The sequence below is a fragment of the Erpetoichthys calabaricus genome, chromosome 7, assembly GCF_900747795.2.
Source record: "Erpetoichthys calabaricus chromosome 7, fErpCal1.3, whole genome shotgun sequence".
Taxonomy (NCBI): domain Eukaryota; kingdom Metazoa; phylum Chordata; class Cladistia; order Polypteriformes; family Polypteridae; genus Erpetoichthys; species Erpetoichthys calabaricus.
This window is the reverse complement of record NC_041400.2, coordinates 102,255,298-102,276,407: the sequence shown is the minus strand read 5'-3', so window position 1 is coordinate 102,276,407 and position 21,110 is coordinate 102,255,298. Positions and strand designations below refer to the sequence as shown.

Here is a 21,110-nt window from a genome sequence, read left to right as displayed (position 1 = left end):
GTATGTTTAATGAATTTCAAGTTCACACCACAAAAATGCTCTCAGTATCAATATGTTAAATGTTGGTTTGTAAACTCAAAACACATTTCATTCAAAATACAACTTTTTATGTTAAAAACCACAAAAAGAGAAATCTAGTTCAGTAAAGAGATGACATTTTTATACATTGATTACAAAGATAGCTAACACTACTCCAGATTCTATTGCTGTGCTGCAGTTTATACAGCTGTGGACTTCAACCTTTGCCTTTGAAGGTGTAGGGTGCCAAGAAGGGAGAGTGCGGCCAGTTGGCATAGGTCATCAAAAATCAGACTTTGTCCATTATAAACATTTTTTTATAATAAACCTGTTGCAAATCTTTTTTTCTTATTACTGTATATTTATAATTGTTAGGACTTCAATCTGGCCTCGTCCTTGATTTCATTTTTTGTTGGTTTGATTCCCCCCCCCCCACTCCTTTGTGCATTGTTTTCATTTGTCTTTGTATATTTTAGTTCAGCTTTGATTTATTCCCTGTTATTGTGTGAATTAACACCCTTAGGTGCTTTGGTTATTAGAGCTGCATTTACTTGAGGACTACTTAAAGACATCAGCCACTGCAGGACTTTGCTCTGGCATTAGTTGTGCTCTTTGGCTCTTATGCTATAGCCCGGGTGTTATCCCTCCCTCTGTTGACTTTTGAACATTTTTTTTTTGTAAATTTCTTATTGAAAACGTTTTGTTTTCCATGGCCATATAAGTGTTTTTTCTAATTGATCTTTTGTGTTAGGACTTTGACTCTGTTTATGAATTTCTGTGTGTGCATTACAAACTGGATTTGTTTGCTATACTTTATTTTGGATATCTTTGCACTTCTGCTTTGCTCTTTTTAAATTTGTGAAATAATTCATTATTTATTAAGAACTTTGTTTTGTAATTTTGGTCACACATTTATACAGTACAAGCTCCATGACCTTTCCGTTTTGATTTTCAGCCTGGTCCAGTTTGGCCTGACAGACCACAAAGCCTACATCTTGAGTTTATAGTCAGACTGAATTTGTTACTAAGCCTCAGGGTTTAACCTCAAAAAGCTGAATAAACCGTTTTGCTTCAGTTTTGTGGAGCCCCACAAACATAACACCGGCCTCCTTTTGTACTTTCCTTCCTTTTTTGGTAAGTTTTTAGCCTTGTTACAGTTATTGTCAATTAATTTAAATCCTTTAGGCCTTTTTCTTTGTTTTTTAATTTATAATTTTTGATTTTCAATTTTGGATAATGTAGTTTTGCATTAGAATTCTTTATTTAATTAATAGATTTATTTAAATCTTAAAGTTTTGATGTAGACTAGGCATTTTTGACAGCGCTGACTTCCTAATGTTGGGTTCTGGTCACAACAGCATATCTCAGTGAGATCATATGTAGCTTGCAAAAGGCACTTACAGTAAATTGAATTGAACTGAATGATTTTAAGTTTGTCTTTAATTCTCTTCTCATCTGGCCATATCTCAATTCCATATGTAATCCATATGAGAAAGTATATTATCATTCAACCATTAAGACAGACTTCTGTTGTATTCTTTAACTTTGTTTGGGTGTTTATACATCTGAAGGATGTAAGGTTTTATTTTTCAGTATTACTGTATTATATTTGTAATAAACTGGGACGCATTCAGGTGCAGCACTTACTTAAGTGCATCTTTCTGTGCCATTGCTTTTTGTATTCCATACAACTTGAATGAAACAGTGACATTCAAAGTGATATGCATGCCTACATGTTTGGTATGGTCTCTTCCTCTCTGTACCTCAGTACAGTTGAGGCTGTTTAGCTTTTAGCAAAAGAAACAAGCTTGATGGACTGAATTGTCTCCTCTCATTTGTCAAATTTCTTATGTTCTTATGTTTTTAAATACAGTATGTGTATTTATATCTAATCTCCGTATCCCTGTGCCCTTTTTTATGTCTGTAATAAATCTGGCTTTCTTTTGATGTACTTTGGCCTCCTTGGCTTTTTTGGGTTCATGGTCTGCTTTCAAGTGCTCCTCTTCATTTATCCATAAGTACATAAAAAGCATCTTGGTGAAGGTATGAAAGTTTAATCAGGAAGTTTTGTTTTGTAAGTTTAACATACATGCTGGTAAACCCTGTGTTATTAAAATGCAAAAAAGTAGAACCAAACCAAATTACATATTAATGTAATGCATGTCCCAATACGCAATGTGTAAACTATGAGAGTGTGTACAGCTTCAGGAACAAATGTTTTCTTGTGCCATTTAGTTTAGCTGTTATTTTTAAAAGGCATATTTTCAGTCTTCCATTGTTATATTCTTTTTAATTAGAGGGTGTGAGCTTGTCCAAGAAAAAAGAAACCATTTTGTTTTGGCCCACTGAGTAGATGCATTATTGATAAAACAGAAGACATTAAGAGATAGTGTTAACACATCATAAAATAATGATAAAATTCAAATATACACATGGACAATATAGTTTAATTGTTTATGCTAGTTTAAGTATAATAATGATCATGAACATTAGGTACAATCAATAAGTTGTTTTTCGATCAGTGACTACAGTTGTTTTCTCTGTTTGAAATATAAAACTTCTCAAACACAATTCCATCCATATGTATCTTTTCTCCACTAGCCCTTTTCTAATTGTTCATGTACCAACATTGCCTCCTGGGTGAAAAAGCAGAATGCCAAAATTATGAACACCAAGCAAAGCTTCCTGTGTTTTCGGATTATTTCCCACACTGAGTGGTTCTCCTCCAGTACAGTATCGATATCTCTATAACGTCATCAAAAGAGGGTGTCAATGGAAAATGTTTGCAATTTTGTCAGGAAAGCAGCAAATATGCAGCAAGCTTCTATCAATTTCTTTCTATTAATGTTTACCAGCACAATTAAAGTTAAGAGGAAATATTGTTTATCTTATAAACTGAAGATGCAAGTGAAAGTATTGGCTGCTTTACCTTGATCACACCGAGGTCCTTTCCATCCAGGGCTGCAGTAACAAGTTCCTGTGATGTGATCGCAAGTTGAGTTGTTCAGACAGTCACACACCTGACGACAGCCATAGCCATATGTGCCTGAAGAGCATTCTGAAAAAGAGCCAAAAGGGAATCTAAGTAAAATATTTACTTGAATTAGTTTAGATTGAAATGAATACTGTTTAAAAATAAATCACAATAAGTTGAGATGTAATATTTTTGTTATTAATTCATTTCGTTGTTACACTATTTTTGGAAAAAAAAAAGCTATCTTGTGTATTCTCTCCTAAAAACTGCAAGGCCCTGCACCAAATATATACATATTATGACTATTATGAAGGTGGGGCAACAGCTGAATTAGTCATACAGTAAACTGCATGTTAGGTTAGATAACCCAGATCAGTAATGGATTAAGTACCTATCAATCTAGGGCATAGGGAAATGGAAGGGACAGTTCATCTTCTTAATAGTTGCTTAAAACCTGGGCAATACCATCTACAATCGCCTATAAGAACTGGGGAGGCATTGAGGGCAGTATTTAGATTATGTGTAGCTATGACCTAGAAAGTGAAGAAGCATAGGCCCTAGGAGACAAAAGATCAGTTCTCACATATAGAGTCAACTATCATGGTCTCTCATTTGTAACAAAGTGTATCTGTGCCATTACCAGAACTGGACTCTAACATCATCTTCTGTATGACTGTGTCTTATGAGACAGGCAAGTAGTGAATGCCAAAGTGTCTTTGCTCAGATACAGAAATACATGACCTAGTGGCATTTCTTACTCTATAATATATCAACAGTGAACATGAGGGAAGAATCATGCCAGTAGGCAGTAATGTGTAGAGGCACCAGAAACTCTAAGGTCAAAACTGACCCCCCTCAACCATTAATAATGGAGTTTGTCTTTAGTAACTCACTGATAAGTAAAGCTAGATAATGGAAAATGAATTTTTATGAGGGGGACTTTTTGGGTCTGCCTATGGACAAGCAAACTATTCTTCCTTAAAGACTGGGAGTTGTATGCCTGCCTAGGGGGGCATAATGATGTTGTGCTTATTACTTTTTACTACCGTTAATTTACTTCTCTCTATATACTCATATATATACTGTATATCAGAAAGAGTGAGTACATTGAATATGTTGAAGAAAATGTATGTTTCTCAGAGTTCACATTACATTGCTGGAAAAGGTGGGGGATTCCCTTACAAGACAGTCAATGATGTATGGTGTATCCTTTGTGAACACATAACAGAGTAATGGATTAAGTTAGTAGACACTACAAAATTATAAATCAATATTGCAATTTAATACAGCCTAAATTATTTTATATTAATGGAATTACTCTTTAGACAGAACATTACATTCTTTCAAAGACCTCTATCTAATTTTATAATGTAAAACACAATGTATGTGCTTTCTACGACATCATTCTTGAAGTCGAATGGTGCTTACTTTGTTCACAGTGCTTTCCCATAAATCCTGTGCGACAGGTGCACTGCCCTGAGATGTGGTCACAGTCAGCTCCATTCTGACACTGGCATATCTGGCTACAGTCCTTGCCATAGTAACCTAAGGGGCAACCTGTTGTGTTGGAGGGAAGTAAGCATGATCAGGCAACCCAAACAGAGATTTCTTGTTTAATGCCAATTATTATGTTACTACAATAATTAGCACCCTTACAAGAAACATTGAACAAAAACAATAGGTAGATATATTGATACTGAGCTATTATTTATTGAAATTCATCACACACTAGAAGGAATTTGTTACATCATGCAATACACAAAAATAAATTCACTCTAGACTCTTTCACACCAGTTCAGGGATGCACCTCATGTACTACAAAAGAGGAATACAACTCCTTTTTAAAGTGATTCTACCTTTAAAGGGACTTTTTGCTGAAGGACACTGTTCAATTTCTTCTGCAAGTCATTAAGGATGCCAGATGGCTCAATGAAAACAGGACATTGCGGTCCAGGAAGTCTCTTAATCAGAATGCAAAATGGTTTCAATTTACACGATTAAACAAACCGCAAAGAAGCTAAAACCTTAGCTGTTGGCAAGTGCTTGCTCTGCACAACTTAAATTTTTTCTGGTTAACTTTCCTTGGCTAGTCTAATGAGGGCTTAGACCAATTGCTGTGGTTGATTTTATATCAAAACAGGTTGCAGCCAGCTGGTTTGTTTAACTTAGAGAATTTAGATCAATCTGCATTCTGATCTATTGAATTGCATGCAAGAAAAACATTCTAAGCCTAAGATGAATCTCATTTTTAGAGTCAGCTTGTTGTGCTATCAGTCACCATCTTAAACACTTTGTAACTTAGAGGACTGTGGCCAATAAAAGCAAATCAAACTGCCTTTATCCATTTCATGATAAGGAGTCTTCCCAAGTTAAATCAACACAACAACTTTACAGTGGCTAGACAATCTGATGTAATATGATGAATTGTAGATGTTATCAGTGGAGGTGGAAGGAGTTTTAAATTCTCGGCTTGATGCTATTTCCTAACCATTAGTTTCATAGCATAGCACAACATTTCAGTTGGTGTGGCCTGTTCTCATCAAATCTATACATTTTTTAAAACATTGCAGGTTTCATATAATGTTAATACTTTGCCTTTGTACTGTATGTCAGTGTACACAAAACCATTCTTTATAATAGTTCTGTATTCTTCAATATTAATTTATAAACATTGGACATATTCTTAATAAAAGTTGCTGACATTATCAATGAGAAAAAAAATCCTTTCAATAACTCTGGACTGGAACCTCTCCCAGAGTTGGCTTCTTCCTTGTGCCCAATGGTACTGGAATATGTTCTATTTCTCTGTAAGCCTCTGTTGGAATGGGCAAGTTCAAGAAGGATGGGGTCTAGGCACCACTGCTGACCCATACATTTGCTCACAGTTAGCATTTGGCCTCTTCTATTGGTATCTGCTGTCTAGCAGTACTAATTGGGCTGCAGACACATAATGTAGAGGCAAATGAAATAAGACAGAGAGAGAGTCTAACTGAAGTGCTTCATTCTGTACATTTTGCCTTTGTGGAAGGCCATAATCAAGCTTTGCTCCTGAGTTTGGTGTTTAGTATCTTATAATTTGTGGTTGTTTTTGGATTTTGGCTTTTGTCTGGCCTTCCATAATTGTTCTCTTAGTCATACATTGATGTTTTGACCCTGTTTATGGATTTTAGTGGATTTTAATAAATACTGCTCAATTTTACTACATACCTTGACATAACTTCCAACTCCGTTCTTGCTTTTTGCAGAACTGCAACACAAACTAGGTTTGTGCTGCCAGCTGTGTATCACGGGGCAGGGAGCCATGTTACAGTCCTGAGGCTCAGCCTTTCCTCCAGAGGAATTGGCATTGAAGGACTGTATTGTGCACACAACTGTTTTTGTGAGTGCCTGACCGGCTAAGTCTATAGTTTCAAGTGGCAAAACAGGTAAGTATGTGCCAAACTTTTACTGTGTACTGCTATTTCATTGGTATCTACTTAGGTAGTAAATTGACTTTAGAATGTACCATGTTCATAACATAAAATAAAAATAAGGTTAAATATTAGAAAGTAAATAGCTGAAATATATGCATAAACATGCTTGTTTAGAACTCTTAATTTTTTTTCACATTTTTACATTTGAATACAGTATGTATCTTCTTAAAGGTCATAACAACCATGTTCTCATTAAATTATAACTGGAGTACTTCAAAACTTAATAATCCTTTTCAGTTTCTGAAATTGGTTAGGTGAAATAAATAATCTAAAGAACAAAAATTAAACAATGGTTCATTTGTTTTCTAAACTTGCTTATTTCAGTAGTCTGTCACAGCTGGAGTCAATTCCAGCAGCTTTGGGCACAACGTAGAACCCAACCCTGGAAATGGTGACAATCCGTAATAGAAAAAGTGAAACACAGTTTTTTGTATTAAAAAGGAGTTCAGGGGACAGGGAGACATACGCTGTGTGCAGTAGAGTCCATTCCAACCAGGAGTGCATTTGCATTCTCCATCGTAGGCACTGCAGAAAGCTCCATTGTGGCAGTTGCAGGTATGGATGCAGTTTGGACCCCATTGGCCAGGAGGACAGGCTACAAGGCAAAGTAAATATATAAGAATAAAAAAACAGGTTAAAGTAGGCGATTTCTAAGTTTTTAGACAACACATTTGTTTCCTGAAGTGTGTGAATCTATTTAAAGTGAGAATTAGGAATTAAATAATGTAATGCACTTTAATTCAATCAAAATGAAAAGAGGTTAATTGGTTAGTAATTAACATTTTAAAATATTTTTAGATTTCTTATATCTACCCATTTTTCGTTTTCAGTTGAGATAGCAATGAACCTTTCATTATTATGGAAATATGATTTAAAATTTTAAGACAAGTATTGTATATACTGTACTGCTGACATGACTTGTTCATGTTTTAAGAACATGCAGTAATATTATGTACTCTATTATAATATTAAATCAGTAATCTTAAAAGAGTACACTTTACTTCATCTCAAATATAACCGATTACTCTGAGATAAAGCATGAAAAGGTTGTTCTTGAAAAATATTTTAATGGTTAAACTTAAATAAAGAAAATTCCAGTATTCACAACCTTACAATGATTACTTTCAGATTTCTACATAGCTTATACACACTACTGCAGAAAGAGGAATCCCTGTTTTTACTGTTGGACAAATACTGTATCTTAGCAGATGTACAATTATTTAAGAAACACCCTTAAAGAAGAAAGTTTGATAAGAAAAATACAAGAAGAGAGAAATGTATTAAAATGATATCTGGGATTAACTTCCAAAAAGGGCACCTAGCATAACAATGTATTTGTGTCTCTGCAAAAAATACAGAGCAAATAAGTCCTCTTGTCCGACAGGCATCTGAAATAATAGAATTTGAACATATTCAAAAACATCTGTACATTAATCCAGAAGAGGGCGCTAAATAACTTCTGATTAAAAATGTTGGACAAACTATTTAACATTTTAATTGCTGTGTTTAAGTATGTGGAGGATAAAACTGATCATTTACCAATCATTTGAAAAACAGCATGAATTAGTAGATTATTATATACAAAGTATACTTGGCATGAAATTCTAGGACTCATTAAGAAACAATACCAGCTGAAAACGCAGTTACAGAAATTTCAAAATATTTTTCCTCCTTGGTTTTAGTAATAGTAAATGCAGAAAGGTCAGAAAATGATCTAAATAAAATATGATGCACATTAGTTGATATTGTTAATAAGACTGTAATATATAGAAGTTTGTATATATTATATATACATAAACTATATAAATATATACATATATAAATATATGCATTGTCGAGGACAGGAGTGTGGTAAGGCACACTGCAAAGCTTGCATCACGGAGTTAGTATGGGCCATACGTATATATATGTGTGTGTGTGTGTGTATATACATTTATATATCTATATCTATCTATCTATCTATCTATCTATCTATCTATCTATCTATCTATCTATCTATCTATCTATCTATCTATCTATCTATCTATCTATCTATATATATATATATATATATATATATATATATATATATATATATATAAATATATAATATACACACACAATATATATAAGAATAAACACTGTATATATTGTATGCCATACCCACAACTCAATATAACTGCAAATACACAACTTAAATTGGCACTTATTTTGCTGTGATGCTTATACAAAGCACTTTGAATATATCTGAGTAAATATAAAGTATATAAAGTGAAAGGCACCATGTGTAAAATGTTTAGAGATCAGTTGTGCTGTGAATTAAGCCACCTTTAATCACCACCAGTTAACATCTTCATGTGTCTTGGAGTACTTTGTATATAAAGGATCATCTAAGAATGCGTTACAAAGGTCTTTTATCTAAGTATTGAATATTTTAGCATTTAATATCATGCCCAATAGGTTTAAGTATCAGCATGTATTCTATTGTTAAAAGCAGTGCTTTTGCTCTTCCTCTCACCTCCTCTTGTCAAAGCAGCATGGGAAAGCTCGTATATCCTGTATGGATCAGTAAACAGTGTAGTCCAAACAGTAGACTGTCGAACCTCACCGTTTTTCTCCAGGAAAAGGTTTTCTTTTTATTTTTAGAGCTATTTGACTTTGATTCATTTACTTGCAAATTTCCCTACAAGAATGATAATGCAAGAGCAACAGCATCTTACTCCAGTTAAAGCAAGTGGAAGGATGAGGAGAACTGAACAATAAACTTTCTATCTTTTGTCTTTTCTCATGAAAGATGAATGACTCTCTCCACATCCCTTCCCCACTATTTCCAACCTTCCTCTCCAGAGTACCAGAATTAAGCTCCTAGACAAGACAGCTTGTGGGCAGTGCCTGTAAAGATGCATATTAGGGCCCACATTTTGTAAAAAAGGAAAGACTTTAATTTACATTTTTGATGGTGTTAAAGTTTGAAATCCCAACAAATTTTCTTCTATGATCCTATATGCTGCATTTCATTCTAAAAGGATGCAAGTGCCTAAACAGACTTAAGCGCCAGAAAGAGTCCATTAAATTACTTATTTTTAAAGATGGGCATAAATTATGATGAATCTGATTTTTAGAATCCTTATTATATTTGTCATAAGCATTCAAAAATGGCAAGATTATGATATAAAAAAGAGACTTATAGAAAAATAAGAAAATTACTTACGCTGGGAGCAATCACTCCCAATCCACCCAGGATAACACTGGCAGGATCCGTCGATAGGATTGCATGTTCCATTGTTGGTACAGGTACACACCCCTCCACAGTTCTTTCCATATTTCCCACTGGGACAAACTGAAAATAAGAAAGATTTTCAGTCATGTTTACTTGTGTATTTTTTATTTTTTTAACTGAATGAACACATCTGAATAAGTATCTGAAATTTTTAATTTTCGTGTTATTTTCGAAATGTTTAGATCTGGTCCGCATTTCCCATACTGTATTTGCTTGCTGACTGACTGAGTTGTATACTTTCGCATAATCATCTTATATATAAATGTCTACACGTGGAAGTGTGTGCGTTTGTCTGTCCTACCCGGAAGTGACAGGTGAAGTCAAGGTAAGGGCTCCACCTCCGAGGAAACAGAAAACTCGCTTAGCCGCTAATAACACAAGCGGGGCCAACACGTCAGCAAAACGAACGTCAGAAGAAAGACAAAGTCGCTTAGCCACTAACATCGGCAAAATGGTATCCCTTTTACTTTTCCTCTTGCCACTAATGCACAGGCAATGCAAGCACGTTGGCAAAACGAATCCTCCTAGGAGAGAGATGCCCAGAGTAGTTCCTTTCAATTATCTGACATCTCTGAATTTCAGTTTTTTTTTCTGACGATTTTAATAGTTTCTAGGACCCTGGGCTTTTTACAGTACGGCTTACACAGCTAGTTACTTAATATGTATGCAAACTGACACTATGCACTGCACTTGTTTGTTACTACTTTAATTAAAATTTAAAAAAAAAAAAGATTTATTAGTTTCCTCAGTAAATATTCAGTTGTTCCCTCAGCTGCGCTTAGAAAAGCCTAAATTCATTGAAGCATGGCTTCAACAAGGTGTCATATTCAGAAAAGTATATGAAGAAGCAACCAAATCATTGCCCTCATAGTGCTACTTCCCAGAAAAATCTAGAATTAGCTTCAAAGTTGGTGCTACTCTCAGATTCCCATGGCTTACAGATAAGAATGCTTCTTGACACACCCTCAAGGAAAGTGCTTCCCAGATTCCTAAATATTCTGTAACAGTCAGCCTCCTTGTGCTCCCTAAGCCATAAAGAGCATACTGCTGCCCTTTCAGTTGTAGAGACCTTCATCTTTACTTTGCTTGACTCCTCACTCTCATTCTGTGGGAAGGACACTCCATGACAACAGTCTGCCTGATGATTAAATGGAGGTGAAAATGAAAATATAAGTAAATACTATAGCTAAAAATGATACATTCCATGAACAGGACACAAAGAAAAAGAAAAGAATATAATTTTGGGGAACTTCCATAAAATCTAGCTTTAATCCATACATCATGCCTGCTATCATTTAACAAAAATGAGCATTACTGCTATTCTCATGCATGTTAAACCTCACCTTCATTGCAGAGGGCCCCTTTAAATCCTGGCAAGCAGTCACATTCTCCAGTCTTGTGGTGGCAGGGCCCATTGCTGTGCACACAGTGAGGACAGGCTTGACTGCACCGATGTCCAAAGTATCCAGGAGAACAAACTGCCAGAACAGTAATACAATCATATTGGAGTTTCATCTGCACTGAGCAAATCTAGCAATTTAATCATCAGCTGACCCAGCATCTGCTCCACATCTGGGAAACATGTTAGATTTCAATACTCTTAAACATAAATGTAAAATTTAGTGAAATAAATCATTGTAATTATATTTTATTTCACAGTACTGTACTTGGCCGTTAAATGTGTTCTTGAAGAATTTGGGAAACAGCCAGGAAAATTCCCCTGGTGGGCTGTTGTACAGGTATTTTTTTAATTTTGGTGCCAAGAATAGTAAAAATGAGAATTTTTAGGAATAGGTTCCCTCCACATGCCTGCAAGTGCAACAACAGACATACACACCTACCAGCTCAAATGCATAGGAACTGTATAACAGGAATGGAAAAAAAAATGCTGAAATCATGTTACTAGTTTTAACTCTTTCTAGCAACAAGGCCAGGTAAACTATTTTGAAGAATTTTAAAATTGCTTCATTTCAAATGGATTGTCTTTTAAAATATGAAAATGACCTGGAAGCTATTAAAAGATGTAGTTATCTCAAAATGAATGGAATTTATTCACTGTTACTTTTCATCTGTTATAGTAGCTCAACAAGTAAGCCCGCGATTCTCTAGAGAATCGTAAATCCAAGAATGGCAATCAGTTTCTGTTCCATCCGATATTTGGATGGATGACATATCATGGAGAGTGGGTGCATCTGGGGAAATGTCATTTAATTAAATAAGCATATCTGTACTAAAGCGGTTTCTTTTTGTGGAGGTGTGATTCCGTTGCCTTTGCTGACACCGACTGCTGGCAGAGTGGAGCACAGCAAGTTTAGTGTACAGGTTGTGGTGTTCGTGTGCCAGCCACTGAGTCTGGGAAGCCGCTGGGTTTGAGTCTGTGACCGTTATGTGAGGTAGGAAGCCGCTGCGTGATGAAATATCATGGAGGGTGGGTGCGTCCTGGGACAGTTCATTTCAACGCGCTTCTGTTATTGGTTTTCTTCATGCAGTCTCATTTTTGTTTTTTTATGGCTGTGTCGTTGTATATGCGGTGGTGTGGGCGGTCGCGTCCGGGCGGCTGTACAACCTGGCGTGCACGCTTTACCTCAGGTTTAGTTCACAGGTCGTAGGCATGGTAAAGTTTCCATTTAATTCAATAACCCTATTTGAACTAAAGCGGTTTCTTTGTGTGGGCGCCTTCGTTCATTCTGCTGGCACAGTGGAGTAGAGCAAGTCTAGTTTACAGGTTGTGTTGTTTGGGCGCCACCTACTGACTCTGGGAAGCTGCTGCGTTTGACTCTGGGGCGCCGCACCGCAGTGCGCATGCGCTTCGGTGCGTCCGCGTGCATAAATTAACTGTCGTTTAGTACAACCCCAAATCAGAAAAAGTTGGGACAGTGTGGAAAATGTGAATAAAAAAAGAAAAAAGCAAGTTATAAATTCTCCTCAAATTTTATTTCATTGCAGACAGTATGAACACAAAATAATTCATGTTTTTTTTTGTCAACATCATTTGATTTGTAAATAAATATCCATTCTTGCCATTCAGGCTTGCAACACATTCCAAAAAAAGTTGGGATGGGGGCAATTAAGGGGTAGTAATGAGGTATAATAACTAAATAATGATGTGATTTGAAACTGGTGATGTTAACAGGTGATTGCAATCATGATTCGGTACAAAAGCAGCATCGAGGAAAGGCCTACTCCTTTAGGAGCAAAGATGGGCAGAGGATTGACAGTTTGCCACCAAGTGCGGGCAAAAATCTTTGAAATGATGAAGAAAAACGTTTCTCAAAGACAGATAGGAAGAGATATGGGCATTTCTCCCTCTACAGTGCATAACATAGTGAAAAGAATCAGGGAATCTGGAGAAATTACCGTGCGCAAAGGCCAAGGGCGCAAGCCTAAACTGAATGGCCGTGATCTCCGAGCCCTCAGACGGCACTGCATTAAAAACCGTCATTCATCAATAAATGATATAACTGCGTGGGCTCAGGACTACTTCAGGAAGTCACTCTCAAGCACTACAGTACGTAGTTACATTAGGAAATGCCAGCTAAAACTGTACTGTGCCAAAAGGAAGCCCTACATAAATAGTGTCCAGAAGCGCCGTCGACTTCTCTGGGCTCGGAGGCATCTGGGATGGTCCATTGTGCAGTGGAAACGTGTATTGTGGTCAGACGAATCGGTTTTTCACATCTTTTTTGGAAGAAATGGACGCCGTGTGCTGCGGACCAAAGAGGAAAAGGACCATCCAGACTGTTACCAGATACAAGTCCAAAAGCCAGGGTGTGTCATGGTATGGGGTTGTGTCAGTGCCTTCGGCAAAGGTAACTTGCACTTCTGCGATGGCACCATCAATGCTGAGAAGTATATCTCAGTTTTGGAGGAACAAATGCTGCCTTCAAGACAACGTCTTTTCCAGGGACGCCCATGCTTATTTCAGCAAGACAATGCCAAACCACATACTGCGCGCATAACAAAGGCATGGCTGCGTAAGAAGAGGGTGCGGATGCTTGACTGGCCTGCCTGCAGCCCTGATTTGTCTCCTATAGAGAATATTTGGCGCATTTTGAAACGAAAAATGCGTCAACGAAGACCCCGTACTGTTGCGCACCTAAAACGTTGTTTGCAGGAAGAATGGGACAAACTATCACCTGCAACACTTAGTCACTTGATTTCTTCAATGCCTAAACGTCTTTTAAGTGTTGTTAAAAGACAGGGGAACTGTACAAAGTGGTAAATGCTGTACTGTCCCAACTTTTTTTGAAATGCGTTGCAAGCTTGAATGGCAAGAATGGATATTTATTTACAAATCAAATGATGTTGACAAAAAAAAACATGAATTATTTTGTGTTCATACTGTCTGCAATGAAATAAAATTTGAGGAGAATTTATAACTTGCTTTTTTCTTTTTTTATTCACATTTTCCACACTGTCCCAACTTTTTCTGATTTGGGGTTGTAATATAGATATGCATTTTTAGTTGTAGAATGTAAAACAAATCCACTCTCTGTTCTCATACCTTGCAACCCTGAATTGGAATAAACAGGTTTGGAAATGAATGGACAGATGGGTCATTAATGCTATCAGTCTGTATATAATTGTTGTATTACTTTGTTTTGGCTGAGGGTCCCAAATGGTTGCCACCAAGTTTCTCCAAAATGAACTTAACCTAAAGCTATCTTTTATCACTTGTTACTTATATCAGTTAGCATTTGACACCATTGCTCCATTCCTATTCTATTCCTTTGTATAAGCCTGAAAACTCTGGTGGAATCTCAGGGACTGTCTTTGAATGGTTTAGTTCATATTTATCAAATGTACAAAGATATGATAACTGCACTCAGCAATTAGGTTCTAAAATTAAGTTATGGTGTCATTCAGGGCTGGAAGATGTCATGAGGAAGTATTATCTTTCATTTGTATGCATATTATACTTGGCTATATCTTTTCATTACACCATCTGGAAGGAAGGTATAGATGCTGCTCTCTTGAGAAGAAGTTTTTTCTGTGCTGTCTTTAATTAATCATGCCCACAAATTAAAGCACTGGATCAGCCATAGCTACTATTTTTTGAATACAGAAACACAGAAATGTTTTTAAATTTGAAATTACATATGAATTGAGGGGTCCTGTCACTTTTTTAATTCCATATACTCAAACATTAGTTTTACCGAATCAGCTCCCAATTTAGGCATTACCTTTGACATCAGTCTATCTTTTACCAAATACATTACAACAGTATATAAGACCTGTTTTTTCCATCTTACAAATATAGCAGAATAAATATGCTTATAACTAAGGAGCATACTTATAAGTTAATTCTTGTACTTTTTTCTTGACAGGATGTTCACACTTTTTTCTTATTACACATAAAGTATTAAATTGCCTAGGCCTTTTTTACTTTTCTGAACATTTCTGAACCAAACGGAAAAAATATGAGCATATATCCCCAATACTAATATCTTTACATTGCTGCCAGTGTCCTTTAGAATCGATTTTAAAATACTTCAATTTGTACATAAGGCTTTAAACAATTTTGCTCCTACCTACATCTCAGAAAGCCTGTTTCCTTATGTACTAAATCACAGTCTTAGATCACAAATTCTGGTCTGCTCATCATTCCTAGATCTAAGTATAAAAGAACAGGTGAGGCTATGCACCACCCACACCTGCTCAAAGTGCTGTATTCTGCAGTCACCTGGGGTACTGAAGGAAATTAGGAGGCCTTGGAAACCTTATTATCAACTGTACCCAGTGGAGGGTGGGTAACCAGATCGCCTAGGTCATTCTGACTTTCATGATGTAGAAGCTGCTGACCATCTGACTGAACTATTTGATTTGCTCTTTTTTGTTTTCCGACCGTGACCCTCTAGTGGTTTATTTTTCTCCTATGGCCCAGAAGGAGCTGAATGGGTAGCTAACCTAGATCATCAGCACTGTGATTTTGCATGACTGTGCCCATGACATTATCTGTTATGACTGACGAAGGATGCCCAAGAGGTAGTCTATAAGAATGATGTTGACTACAGTTTTCTTCCCTCCCCCTGCTGTAACTCGCCATGTTTCAGGTATAATGGCATTTAAATAGGTCTTTTTCAGTGTGTTTTTTTTTTTTACAGAATTTAAGGTGTTTATGTATGTTAATGTATAAAACTTTCAGCAATCAACTGTTATTGCATTTTAGATTAATGAAGAGTCCTATACAAAATTTAATTGAACAGATAATGACTTACTTCTTTGACAAGTGGTGCCTCTGTAACCAGGTGCACATTCACATGTGCCTTCATCAGGTGAGCATGAGGCCCCATTTTTGCAGTTGCATGGTACTGAACAGTTTGGCCCCCACCGCCCCTCTGCACATACACTGTCACAGTGGATACCTGCAGAAAACAATAAGAAATGAAGAATTCAGACTACTGATATTAATCAATCAAGGTGATTAATGTGTACAGTATTAAATACTTAGAATAGGTGCACTGCACTGGTCAGCAGTACAATGCAGTCATAAAAGGAATGAAGAGATAAATTGTAACCAAAGCAACTACTGATGGGCTGTTAACAGGGGAAGTCAAAAAACAAATAGCCAATATGTGTGTCAAAAATTGTAGTCAAATAGGGATTGCATAAATTACAAAACCAAAAACACACATGTAACCATAGCCAAAACGTTAATCTTAAATCATTGTCAAATAGTAGAGCTAGAATTTGATAACCAGAAATATTTTAAGGCCAACAAAAATTTTAAGTTTTAAGGTTTTGGTTGAATCCAATCAAAACAAACCAGGAAGTACATAACGTGACCTTTATATTTATACTTTTAGCCTGCGTGTGATATGTTACATGGCACACTCTTCAGGTTGGCATTACCAAGCAGTGACCACTAATACTCCTTAAATGATGACACCAATAAAGAAATATATATATATATCAAAAAGTTCTGGTAGCTAGTTTATATCATACTAGACATTAAGCCCGTTACAATAACGGGCGCTAGAACAGTAGTGCATAAACATTAGTAGGAACAGTCTATATTAAATGGCAAGGGACCTTGACCTCATTCTGTTTCTTGTCTTAATTTTTTTTTGTCAAAAATATTTTTGCAAGAAACCTAAAGTAAAATAATAATAAAAATAAAATAGAAATGTATATGACAATACAGTAAGTATAATTATTGCATTTATCATCTCCTCTGTGGCTGTTGATTGATGTGTTGTGTCTGTTTGAAGATCTCCTATCCTGCCTCTCTTTATTTTAGTTTGCTGTGGCGTCTCTCCAGCAAGTACTGTGCAAGTACAACAAGTATTTTAATCTGTGCTGGCGTGGAGCTGATTATTGTATGTGTGGCGTCTCCGCAGCAACGGATTTTATGTGTGCAAAAATAAATATACTTTTAAAAGTCATCCTATTGTAATATCATGAAAATTCGTATATTTAGGAAAACCCCTTCAACGACTGACACTTTACAGTTTACCGGGCCAAGCTTTTTAATTGCAAATCTGACATCCTCAGAGCAAACACTTGCACAACAATACACACTAATCCCACGTCTTTGGGGAACCACTTCAATGACTCACACTTTACACTTTACCGGGCCAAGCTTCTTAATCGCAAATCTGACATCCTCAGAGTGAACACTTGCACAACAACACACATTAATCCCACCTCTTTGGGGAAGCTGTTCTCCGCGTATCAGTACCCGATTGGATTTTTCGTGCCTTATGTTTTAGGTGTTCCCTCATTTCCCGAAATCCGATTGGATTGGCCGTGTGATATTTTATAGGTCCCGCCCTCTCTGTCTTGTGTGACGCGTCAGGCAGCCTTTGAAGCATCTGCTAGTGGCCGGTGACTCTGCCACTCATTCTGCCTTTCCCTGTACTTCCGCCTTGTCCGTAAAAAGCGTTTAATTTAATGTCATACCAGTGGGCAATCAGCAAAGTCTCCCCAGGAACTGATGTAATGTGTGGCGTGTAGCTGATAATCGTGGCTGTAGCATCTCTCCACCAAGTACTGTGCAGTTCCCCAGCAAGTATTTTAATCTGTGCTGGCGTGCAACTGATTATTGTATGTGTGGCGTCTCCCCAGCAACGGATTTTATGTGCGCGGCCGCGAGTACCCAATCAGCACTTTCCCCAGCAATGATGTCCTTTATTAAAGACTGCCCCGCGCATAGCACTTCACCAGAAGACATGGACACATGGACGCACACAGGGATTTTATTAAAGAGGATAGTTTAAAACACTGAAATGCTGGTGGTATAAGTTTGCATTAGTAACATCAGGGTGTGGGAAGCAGCCCGGACACAGACAGACGGACATCGTTTAAAGTCCCAACACATGTTTATTTACAATTATAAAAGTCTATGAAGCACCAATCACCCCACAAGTCCAGGCCAACACACACTGCCTTTCGTCTCTTCAGGCTGCCTCTTTCCTCTCCCAGACCTCGTCCTCTTCCACCTGACTCCAGCCCTGAATGAAGGGAGGTGGCCCCTTTTATTGTCCTCTGGATGTGCTCCAGGTGTGTTCCGGCAATCTTCCACCGCCCCAGTATGGCTGGAAGTGCTGGCTATATCCCCAGAAGCACTCCGGGTGTCCCTGCGCCTCTCCCCCCCCCAGCACTTCCTGGTGTGGTGGAAGTGCTGAGGTCCAGGGCTCTCCAGGCATTGGGGCGCCCCCTGGTGGTGACCACGAGCCCCTACAGGGTTGAGCTTCAAAGCTCTGTACCCATGGCCTCCACAGCAACCAGGGTGGTCGCCTCCTCGTAGTCTGGAGGAGGTGTGAGCCCTCTTCCGGTCCTCTTGGGTGTCCCGGCTGGGTACCACCCCCAACCACCTGCCACAAGGGTTACTATTCTGCAGAACCTTTCATTATTGTTGGTGCAATTATTAAATTTAAGCATTATGTTTAAGATGTCAGCTCATTACAATTTTGTGATAGAAACCTTTTGTGGCTGCCATATTTTATATTGTTTTTCTGTGTTTACGTCCGTATTACAATATGTACAGTCATCAGTCATGGGGGTCATATGATGTACACTATCAAGTCACAGTATCACAACTGTAAAAAACTATGTCATGCATGTCCAGACATCCTCTCTTTGGATCAAAAACAAAGAACCAAAAGTACCATGTTAGTGGCAGTTAGGGGTAAGAACTCAACTGTATTAGGTTTCTTTGGTTACAAACTTTTTTGGTGGACAGCAAAATTTGGTTTTGTGATTTGGGGTTTGACAATCTTTTCTTGCAAGTTCTTCAGCTTCTCTTTTGTCTGAACTCGAATTGTGTTTGCTTCTTTATTTTTTCACTCCTCTGTCTACCCCCCATTCCCTCTGTATTGGTTTTGGATACTTAGCAACTTACAGTATTTTTAATAACCAGTTTAAGAAAAATAAAAATAACAGTTTGGACATTAAATAAAGATAAATGGTACATTTTAAGTCTAATTAAATTTTACGATCAGTATGTCTTGCTATTGATACCTGTTCAGCTGAACTTCCTATAGAAATATTAAAAATCTAATTACCTACAGTATATAGATAGATAGATAGATAGATAGATAGATAGATAGATAGATAGATAGATAGATAGATAGATAGATAGATAGATAGATAGATAGATAGATAGATAGATAGATACTTTATTAATAGCCAATGTTAACAAAATTCACTGTTGATAAGAGTACATTTCTGCTATTTTAATTTAATTTTATTTTAAGTGTTAACCAGTTTCTAATTTCTGTGCGTATATATTTTTTGGGGTAAAAATGTGTGTGTGTTTATACTGATATAGGGAAGAAATTAAAGGTGAGAGCAATGGACACAGTATTTTTTACCTGTCCTTTCACTAAAGAAGTGAAGGCTTCTCAGAAAAAAAAGAATGAGGCCATTCCTACAAAAATACACCAGTGCCACATTCTGCAATGAGATTGTGAAGATTCAGAATATAACGCTGGTAAAAAACTGCTAGGGCAATCATGGCATGGGATTGGAAAGGAACCTGGCAGGGGCCACACATTATGGAAATTCACACTGGTATTTAGATAGTCCCTCAAGTGAAGGCCATTGAAGGTAAAGAACAGTGGCAAGGAACTGGTAAACTCTGTACTGTATGTATACAAGATGGTTCAGAAATTCATACTCTGTACCAATGAGTGAAATATACAGACCATTGGGTCTGGCCAGAAAACAAGCAGAGTGGAAGAAGAGACCTTGTGATCTAGTAGCGAAAACTGATGTACCAAAATACTTTGTAACTCTCAAACGTTTGGGTAACAGACAGAATGTATTGTACTATGGTGAATTTGTAGTGTGTTCACCCAAAATAAATTTCAACGATTACCACAGAATTAACCCTGTTGCCATGTTTAAAGTAAAGTTTTTGCTTAACAGAGTAGTGCAGCCAGAGAATATGAGACAGAGAGGGTGAACTAGAGGTGAAAAGTTGCATTGTGATGTGTGGAAAATGAGTGAGAGGTTCAGCTGTTATAGAGCTACTATCATACATTTAAATAGGTACATGAGGGCAGTAATTAAAGTACATGACCTATAGTTTTACATCTGGGTACAAAATAGACACCTTCAGCAAAAATGAAGTATGCTAAGTGTAGCTTGGTCTGGGAGCATTTTAAAAGAATGGATGATGAATTTCACTGCAGACTGTAAAATACTGTACTGATATACAAAAGCAGCATATCTAGAATGTATTACCACACACAAAACAAGGATGAGAGGTCAGATTGAAGCAACCTATCATGAAATCAACAATATCAAGGAAAACTGTGATGGCCGACTGTCAGAAAAAATCAAACAGAGGGTGTCAGAACATTAATCAAGTTGGTAGATGGCAAAGACTTTCAGCATCTAATCAACCTTCTTGAACAAGGTTGCTAAATTCCATCTAGATGCATTGTCACCAGCCATATAATGAAACATTATAGGAAAATACATGATCTGAAAACCCAACTTGGCACAACTAATACATTAAAGTTTTATCTAACGTTTTAGGCTGCACTAACAGCCAGCAGTAACAATAATAGACAAAGACTGACAGATAAAACTGCTGGTTCTAGAGACATAACACTTCCTAGCCAGACATACAGCTAACTGCCTTACTGAAGAGCTAGCTCTTGTCTGTTAGTCATGGAGACTTAAAGTGACACAAAACATAATGCAAAACACATTGGGACTGATACCTGATAACACATAAAAAACAGAATTTCTTCATGAGCTGGGCCTCAGTGACATGATGTGCTTGTATACTCAAGTGTCCTTCAAGTGTTGCAGTCAGTGATGCATTTAATTTATATCTTAACTGTGGGAAGAAGCTACCTGTGCATACTAGGAACATTGGTGATATCAGAGCAGCTGTTCTGAACTGCCAGCCTAACAGTTAACAAACTATGCA

At 37.1% G+C, this 21,110-nt stretch overlaps 1 protein-coding gene across 2 annotated transcripts in view; it reads right to left on the bottom strand.

The window, feature by feature from the left end:
• Window positions 1–21,110, bottom strand: part of megf10 (multiple EGF-like-domains 10) — a 270,730-nt gene that overhangs the window by 10,015 nt on the left and 239,605 nt on the right. The window contains exons 14-19 of one of the 2 annotated variants that reach the window (XM_028805234.2): window positions 15,943–16,089; window positions 11,068–11,202; window positions 9,656–9,784; window positions 6,932–7,060; window positions 4,421–4,549; window positions 2,948–3,076 (exon numbers count right to left, since the gene is read on the bottom strand). In XM_028805234.2, coding sequence (XP_028661067.2) covers window positions 2,948–3,076; window positions 4,421–4,549; window positions 6,932–7,060; window positions 9,656–9,784; window positions 11,068–11,202; window positions 15,943–16,089 — 798 coding nt within the window. The remainder of the gene's footprint in view (window positions 1–2,947; window positions 3,077–4,420; window positions 4,550–6,931; window positions 7,061–9,655; window positions 9,785–11,067; window positions 11,203–15,942; window positions 16,090–21,110) is intronic. The other variant, XM_051929641.1, reaches the window with a different exon arrangement.